This window comes from Triticum urartu, chromosome 5, assembly GCF_003073215.2.
Source record: "Triticum urartu cultivar G1812 chromosome 5, Tu2.1, whole genome shotgun sequence".
NCBI classification, from domain to species: domain Eukaryota; kingdom Viridiplantae; phylum Streptophyta; class Magnoliopsida; order Poales; family Poaceae; genus Triticum; species Triticum urartu.
In genome coordinates this window covers 452,888,180-452,897,683 of record NC_053026.1, presented here as the reverse complement: position 1 = coordinate 452,897,683, position 9,504 = coordinate 452,888,180, and the positions used below count along the sequence as shown (strand labels likewise).

At 45.2% G+C, this 9,504-nt stretch overlaps 1 protein-coding gene across 1 annotated transcript; it reads left to right on the top strand.

The window, feature by feature from the left end:
* Positions 1-241: 241 nt before the first annotated feature.
* On the top strand, positions 242-1,986 carry LOC125509738 (cyanohydrin beta-glucosyltransferase-like). The gene has a single exon (XM_048674761.1). It carries the CDS (start codon positions 377-379, stop codon positions 1,787-1,789), a length of 1,413 nt encoding a protein of 470 aa, XP_048530718.1. The 5' UTR covers positions 242-376; the 3' UTR covers positions 1,790-1,986.
* The last annotated feature ends 7,518 nt before the right edge of the window (positions 1,987-9,504 follow it).

The window sequence follows — 9,504 nt, the reverse complement described above, 5'->3', positions numbered from 1 at the left end:
GGGCAGCCCACGAAAACGAAGGTGGTTGTTGGCTTGCATGCACTGTGTGCTCCCACGTAGTAGTACCAAGCTGGTCCCGTCAGGCCATGGCCCCTTGGGCGTTCCGGCAGATCGTGTGGTCTCGAATCATCCGTGTCCCTGTCCGATCGGTCTCGTGAACGGCCTGTGGAGCTCACGGTCGTGGCCCTTTTGCCTCCGCTCCCGCCCCCGCCCGACCGCACGCTGCAGCTACCCCCTGCAAAACCAGCGAGAATGTCGGCGTATCCTTTATATGCCCACGCACCAGTAGTAGTAATAGCGTAGCAAAGGAAAACGTACGGACCCTGCCTCAGTCGATCAAGCTAGCCAGCTCCGGCGGCCGTCGAGCTCGCGTCCTATGGGTTCGGAGCAGAAGCCGCACGTGGTGTTCGTGCCGTTCCCGGCGCACGGCCACGTCGCGCCGCACACGCAGCTCGCGCGCGTCCTCCACGCCCGCGGCTTCCGCGTCACGCTCGTCCACACCGAGCTGCACCACCGCCGCCTCCTGCTCGCCAAGGGCGCCGACGCGTCCGCGGCCGCCGCGCCGTGGCTCGGCGTCGAGGTCATTCCCGACGGGCTGTCGCTGGAGTCGCCGCCGCGGACGCTGGAGGCGCACCATGACGCGCTGGAGCAGAACTGCCTCGAGCCGTTCAAGGAGCTGCTGCGCGCGATGGCGCGCAGGCCAGGCGCGCCCCCCGTGAGCTGCGTCGTGGTGGACGCGCCCATGTCGTTCGCTTCCATGGCGGCACGGGACGTCGGCGTCCCCGACGTGACGTTCTTCACGGCGTCCGCGGCCGGGCTCATGGGGTACATGCAGTTCGAGGAGCTGGTGAAGAGGGGCCTCGTCCCGCTGAAGGGAGCCGGGTACAAGACGGACGGCAGCCTCGACGCCCCGCTGGACTGGGTGCCCGGGATGAAGGGCATGCGGCTCAGGGACATGCCGACCTTCTGCCACACCACGGACGCCGACAGCGCGCTGATGCGCATCCACCTCCACCAGATGCGCGTCGTCGCCGGGTCCAAGGCCGTCGTCATCAACACGTTCCACGACATGGAGAAGGACGTCGTGGACGCGCTCGCGGCCTTCCTCCCGCCCGTCTACACCATCGGCCCTCTCTCCAGCATCGTATCGTCGCTCCCGGCGGGAGGCGGCGACCCCTCGAGCTCCACGGACACGCCGAGCCTCTTTCAGGAGGACACGGAGTGCATGGCGTGGCTGGACGGGAAAGAGGCCCGCTCCGTCGTGTACGTGAGCTACGGGAGCCACGCCGCCGCGGGCGCCGACAAGATAAAGGAGTTCGCGTCCGGGCTAGCGAGGTGCGGCTCTCCCTACCTGTGGGTTCTGCGGTCCGACCTGGCGGCCGGCGTTGAGGTCGGGGAGAACGGGCTCGTCGTGCCTTGGTGCGCCCAGGAGGCGGTCCTTGCCCACCCAGCTGTAGGGCTTTTTGTTACCCACTGTGGGTGGAACTCGATCTTGGAGACCGTGATCGGAGGGGTGCCGGTGCTCGGTTGGCCGATGGTATCCGAGCAGACGACCAACTGCCGGCAGGTAAGCACGGCGTGGAACATCGGAGCGGAGCTGCCGCAGGAGGCGAGGGGCGATGAGATAGCCGCACTGGTGAGGGAGATGATGGCCGGGAGGAAGGGGATGGAGGCGAGGGAGAAGACGTTGGAGTGGAAGAGGCTCGCTGAAGATGCTACCAAAGAAGGGGGCTCGTCCTCTGCTAACCTTGATAGGTTCGTTGAGGATGTGCTGCTCAAGGGGTTATGATTTTTATTTTATTTGTTTATAAGTTCATTCTATCAGTTCGTTTTGTACCTAATAAGTGAACTAGCACAAGTCAGTAGCATGAACTACTGATGAATGAGCTTCTAATTTATCTGCAACTGTAAGAGAAATTGAGCTTCATGTTTTCACTTGCACATATATAAATGCTGAATAAGCTGGTAAGGAAGCCTGTTGGCTAATGGGGTTGATCGTGCGTCTAACAATGGATTAATTCTCTAATCAAAGAGACCCTGCCGTGCCAAGATCAACTGTAATATACTTCGAGCAGTCATGTGGTCTGAAGATCAACTTTCACAAGAGCGAACTTCTGCTTTGGAAAGGCCAAAAAATGAGAATCAGTACAAACAACTATTTGGTTCTGAGACTGACTTTTTTCCTTTTAGACACCTTCTATTCCAATGCATTTTCGTAAACTTCTTAATAAGGAATGGAAAGGTATTGAGGATCGCGTTAAGAAAAAACTGGGTTGTTCAATTAGTAAGCTTATGTCATATGAGGCAACGCTCATCCTAATCAATGTTCTTCTCACAAGTTTACCTATGTTCATAGTATTTTTTTTTAAAATACCTAAAGAGGTAAGGAAATGATTGGATACTACAGATCCACGTTTTTCTCACAGTCTAATGAACATAGACATAAATACCGTCTTGCGAGATAGGATGTGACATGTGTCCCTAAAGACCAAGAACGTCTAGGTGTGAAAGACCTTGAGATTAAAAATAAGTGTGTGTTGAGAAAATGGCTATACAAGATACTTACTGTGGAGGGCGTTGGCAAGAATTACTTAAAAATAAGTACCTATGTTATAAAGCCCTCTTGAAGGTTGAGGCCAAACAAACGGACTCGCCTTTCTGAAAAGGTCTCATGGGGTCCAAAAAGACTTTTTTTTCCCTTAAGGGGCGTTTGTAGTAGGCAATGGTCTAACTGATAGGTTTTGGCAATATACATAGCTAAGGGATCGCCACTAGGCTTGCAATACCCACGGCTCTATCATGTTGTGTAGCGGAAAGGTGTCTCTATTGCTTTTGTGATTGGCTAGGTACCGTTGAGTGTTGCCTCCCGAAGACACTGATTGGGGACAAATGGACCGGTAGGTTAAATCTTGTTGAAAGGTTGATGTCGGTTAACCTTTCACAGAAATCAAACACATTCTTTTGAAAGCTGTCTAGTTCTGGTGCCTTCACGGTCAAATCCATGTATTTAGACCTCATCAACGATGGGAAAAATGTCCACCACAAATATATTTGAAAAATGAAAGTCCCGATGAAAATATAAATCTTCATGTGGTACTTAGCTCGCAAGGTCATCCTGGCAAAAAATAATCTGAAAAAAAAAAGAAATTGGCAACGATGCACTAAGTAAAGATGAGTTGTTCCAGCATATATACTTCCAGTGCCCACTTGACAAGCTATTATGGAGATCTGGCCAAATAATTTTAATGTCATTTCATCATCCGAAAAAGGGTTTCCCCTGCTTTGTATTATAAAGCAACCAACCGACACAACCAACGATATATGTTGGGGTGGAAGCAGCACAGACATGCCCAAAAGAATCAAAAATAAAATACAAAAGAAACAAATGGCGACAATGACAGATCGACAAAAATGAAGAAGCCTCGCGACCACTGTGCCCACCGGAAATCTCCCACCAAACTCCTATACTCCGAAGCGCCGGTACCAATCAACACCTCCAAGAAGGGACGTGGCGATCACGACACTCCTGCCAAGCGTTACCCCCGGTACGCGATAAGGAGAGAGGAAGGGTAGCCCCCGACGCCCTCCAGGAAGGTCCGACGGCACCCTCACGTGCCACCGCGTCGGTGTCGGCCAGGCCGTCAGGAATTTCTCTCGATCCCAACCTTCACCTCGAGCGCTCCGGAGCCCGCCACCAAATCGACCACCACCCTGTGCCAACATGGTCTTGAAGCTTCCACGCCGTCTCACCACGGTACCACGAAGTGAGGTCTGCACACCGAAGAAGAGGAGCCGGGACTAGAGGCCGCAACATCATCGGCACGCGGGAGGCCTCAACCTCCACCATCAACGACGGTAGCCGACCAGACGCAATAACAGGACCATACCAGGCCCGTGGACCCACAGGCCTAGCCGGGCCCTCATAGGCCCGTAAAGCTCCTGCCTTTGCGCTGCAGCAGGCACGCCGTTGGCGTTGCCGCCCCCGGTCCGAGCTGCTCCTTCTCCCCACCGCGCAGAAGACAATGAAGTCACGCCGAGGGCTGGCCCGCTAGGACCCAAATGGGGCCCACAGGGCCTAGATCTGAGATGGGGGTGTGGCACTGCTACCTCTTGAGCATGCTTTGGTTTCTCTTGAAGAGGAAAGGGTGATGCAGCAAAGTAGCATAAGTATTTCCCTCAGTTTTTTAGAATCAAGGTATCAATCCAGTAGGAGATTACACACAAGTCGCCTAGTACCTGCACAAACAAACAAGAACCTCGCAACCAACGCGATAAAGGGGTTGTCAATCCCTTCACTGTCACTTAAGAAAGTGAGATCTGATAGAGATAATAAGATAAATATTTTTGGTATTTTTATGATATAGATTGAAAAGTAAAGATTGCAAAATAAACGGCGCCAAAAATAGCTAGTTGATGGGAGATTAATATGATGGAAAATAGACCCGGGAGCCATAGGTTTCACTAGTGGCTTCTCTCAAGATAGCAAATTCTACAGTGGGTGAACAAATTACTGTCGAGCAATTGATAGAAAAGCGCATAGTTATGAGAATATCTAGGCATGATCATGTATATAGGCATCACGTCCGCGACAAGTAGACCGAAACGATTCTACATCTACTACTATTACTCCATACATCGACCGCTATCCAGCATGCATCTAGAGTATTAAGTTCATAAGAACAGAGTAACGCATTAGGCAAGATGACATAATGTAGAGGGATAAACTCAAGTAATATAATATAAACCCCATTTTTTTATCCTTGATGGCAACAATACAATACATGCCTTGCTGCCCCTGTTGTCACTGGGAAAGAACACCGCAAGATTGAACCCAAAGCTAAGCACTTCTCCCATTGCAAAAAAGATCAATCTAGTAGGTCAAACTGAACGGATAATTCGAAGAGACTTGCAAAGATATTAAATCATGCATAAAAGAATTAAGAGAAGAATCAAATATTGTTCATAGATAATCTTAATCATAAACCAACAATTCATCGGATCTCGACAAACACACCGCAAAAAGAATTACATCGAATAGATCTCCAAGAGAATCGAGGAGAACTTTGTATTGAGATCCAAAGAGAGAGAAGAAGCCATCTAGCTAATAACTATGGACCCGAAGGTATGTGGTAAACTACTCACACTGAAGGAAATATGCCCTAGAGGCAATAATAAAGTTATTATTTATTTCCTTATATCATGATAAATGTTTATTATTCATGCTAGAATTGTATTGATCGGAAACTTAGTACATGTGTGAATACATAGACAAACATGGTGTCACTATTATGCCTCTACTTGACTAGCTCGTTGAATCAAAGATGGTTAAGTTTCCTAGCCATAGACATGAGTTGTCATTTGATTAATGGGATCACATCATTAGAGAATGATGTGATTGACTTGACCCATTCCGTTAGCTTAGCATGATGATCGTTTAGTTTGTTGCTACTGCTTTCTTCATGACTTATACATGTTCCTCTGACTATGAAATGATGCAACTCCCAAATACCGGAGGAACACTTTGTATGCTACCAAATGTCACAACATAACTGGGTGATTATAAAGGTGCTCTACAGGTGTCTCTGATGGTACTTGTTGAGTTGGCATAGATCGAGATTTGGATTTGTGATACGTCTCTAACGTATCTATAATTTTTGATTGTTCCATGCTATTATATTATCTGTTTTGGATGTTAATGGGCTTTATTTTACACTTTTATATTATTTTTGGGACTAACCTATTAACCGGAGGCCCAGCCCAAATTGTTGTTTTTTGCCTATTTCAGTGTTTCGTGGAAAAGGAATATCAAACGGAGTCCAAACGGAATGAAACCTTCGGGAACATGATTTTTGGAACAAACGTGATCCAGAGGACTTGGAGTGGACATCAAGCAATCAAAGAGGCAGCCACGAGGTAGGGGGCGTGCCTACCCCCTGGGCGCGCCCTCCCCCTCATGGGCCCCTCGTAGCTCCACCGACCTACTTCTTCCTCCTATATATGTTCACATACCCCGCAAACATCCAGGAGCACCACAAAACCTAATTTCCACCTCCGCAACCTTTTGTACCCAAGAGATCCCATCTTGGGGCCTTTTCCGGAGCTCCGCCAGAGGGGGCATTGATCACGGAGGGCCTCTACATCAACTCCATGGCCCCTCAGATGATGTGTGAGTAGTTTACCTCATACCTTCAGGTCCATAGTTATTAGCTAGATGGATTCTTCTCTCTCTTTGGATCTTAATACAAAGTTCTCCTCGATTCTCTTGGAGATCTATTTGATGTAACTCTTCTTTTTGCGGTGTGTTTGTCGAGATCCGATGAATTGTGGGTTTATGATCCAGATTATCTATGAACAATATTTGAATCTTCTCTGAATTCTTTTATGTATGATTGGTTATCTTTGCAAGTCTCTTTGAATTATCAGTTTGGTTTGGCCTACTAGATTGATCTTTCTTGCTATGGGAGAAGTGCTTAGCTTTGGGTTCAATCTTGCGATGCTCGATCCCAGTGACAGAAAGGGAAATGACACGTATTGTATTGTTGCCACCGAGGATAAAAAGATGGGGTTTATATCATATTGCATGAGTCTATCCCTCTACATCATGTCATCTTGCTTAAGGCGTTACTCTGTTCTTATGAACTTATTACTCTAGATGCATGCTGGATAGCAGTCGATGTGTGGAGTAATAGTAGTAGATGCAGGCAGGAGTCGGTCTACTTGTCGCGGACGTGATGCCTATATACATGATCATACCTAGATATTCTCATAATTATTCGCTTTTCTATCAATTGCTCGACAGTAATTTGTTCACCCACCGTAATACTTATGCTATCTTCAAAGAAGCCACTAGTGAAACCTATGGCCCCCGGGTCTATTTTGGATCATACAAGTTTCCAATCTATTTTATTTTGCAATCTTTACTTTCAATCTATATCATAAAATACCAAAAATATGTATCTTATTATTATCATCTCTATCAGATCTCACTCTTGCAAGTGGCCGTGAAGGGATTCACAACCCCTTTATCGCGTTGGTTGCGAGGTTCTTATTTTTTTATGTAGGTACGAGGTGACTCGCGCGTGGTCTCCTACTGGATTGATACCTTGGTTCTCAAAAACTGAGAGAAATACTTACGCTGCTTTACTACACCACCCTTTCCTCTTCAAGGGAAAACCAACGCAGTGCTCAAGAGGTAGCAAGAAGGATTTGTGGCACCGTTGCCAGGGAGATCTACGCCAAGTCAAGACATACCAAGTACCCATCACAACTCTTATCCTTCGCATTACATTATTTGCCATTTGCCTCTCGTTTTCTTCTCCCCCACTTCACCCTTGCCGTTTTATTCGCCCTCTCTTTTCCATTCGCCTCTTTTTCTCTTGCCTCGTCGTTATGGCTAGTCCTTTATCTACTCCCTTGTCTCCCGAGAATGAAGTTCTTAATTTTAAACAAAGGGAGGGAGAAAATCTAAAAGATTCTTGGTACAGAATTTGCAATGCACAAAATAGATCTACTTTCGTTCTTCTTTGCAAATTTTATGTAGGCATCACGCCTTGGAATAGATATATTCTTGATACCATTACCGAAGGAAATTTCTTGGGTAGCCATACTTTTGATTCTTATAATGCTATGATAGATTTGTTTGGCCCACCACCTCTTTTGGTTAATGGAACTACAACTTTGGAACATGTGATTCAAAGGCTTGAAATTATTGAAAATAAAGTTGCTACCGTAGAGTAGATTGAAAATTTGGATAGAAAGATCCACAACCAAGTTACCCAATACGGATCTAAGGTAGGAGTGGCTCTTAAATTTTTTAAAGAAAAGGAACCTATGGTTAATGAAAGGGAAAATTTTGTTTTTGCCACTCTAGATTTTGCCAATTTTCCTTATGCCACTCTAGATTTTGACATTTCACTTTTGCCACTCTTAGTTTTTGACAATTATCACAATTGCCATTTCTGTGGCAAACGCAAAATTTTCAAAGTGGCAATTGTGATACATTTCAAAAGCTAAGAGTGGCAAAAATGAAATAAAATTATTTTGCTTTTGCCACGGAATGGAAATTGTGATAATTGTCAAAAGCTAAGAGTGGCAAAAGTGAAATGTCAAAATCTAGAATGGCATAAGGAAAATTGACAAAATCTAGAGTGGCAAAAACAAAATTTTCCCTTAATGAACAGATAGATTAAGATTCCACTAGAATTGATAAAATTGAGTATATTATTACCAACCTAGGCTCTGCGTTTTCTTCTGTGAAAAACACTCCTTCTAATGCTAAGATTGCCAAATTGATGTATGTTCCTAAAATTAAGGGTGAAACTTCTAGTAAGGGAAATGCGGACCTCAAATCCATAAGTGTTCACCCCAACTTTCTTGCTATCCTTAAGGAACCTTTTGCTACAAATGATTTTCTTGATTTTGTGCCTAGGAGTTTGATAATTAATAAAAAGAAAGAGACTCCTAGGGGTTATAGGTGTCTTATTGAAGAATTGCATACCAAAGATGACAATACCTAGATCTATCCTTGCTTTTATGCCTAGCTAAGGGCGTTAAACGATAGCGCTTGTTGGGAGGCAACCCAATTTTATTTTTATTCCTCGCTTTTTGCTCCTGTTTAGTAATAAATAATTTATCTAGCCTCTGTTTTGGTTGCTTTTTTGTGTTTAATTAGTGTTTTGCCAAGTAGAACCGTTGGGAAGACTTGGGGAAAGTCTTTTTGATCCTGCTGTAAAAAACAAAAACTTTAGCGATCGAGAATTGCTGCTATTTTTTAATGGAGAGTGCTATTTAGTTAATTATTTTTTGAATATGATTAATAGATAAATTCCTCACGTCCAAAAATTTATTTTAGAATTTTTGAGGTTCTAGAAGTATTCGAAACCTACAGATTACTACAAACTATTCTGTTTTTGACAGATTCTGTTTTCCGTGTGTTGTTTGTTATTTTGATGAATCTATGGCTAGTAATAGAGTTTATAAACCATAGAGAAGTTGGAATACAGTAGGTTTAACACCAATATAAATAAAGAATGAGTTCATTACAGTACCTTGAAGTGGTGGTTTGTTTTCTTTTACTAACGGAGCTCACGAAGATTTTCTTTTAAGTTTTGTGTTGTGAAGTTTCCAAGTTTTGGGTAAGGATTTGATGGATTATGGTACAAGGAGTGGCAAGAGCATAAGCTTGCGGATTCCCAAGGCACCCCAAGGTAAAATCCAAGGACACCAAAAAGCCTAAGCTTGGGGATGCCCCGGAAGGCATCCCCTCTTTGGTCTTCGTCTATCGGTAACTTTACTTGGAGCTATATTTTTATTCGCCATATGATATGTGTTTTGCTGAGCGTCTTGTATGATTTGAGTATTTGCTTTCTAGTTTACCACAATCATCCTTGCTATACACACCTTTTGGGATAGACACACATAAATTGGAATTTATTAGAATACTCTATGTGCTTCACCTATATCTTTTGAGCTATATAGTTTTTTGCTCTAGTGCTTTGCTTATAT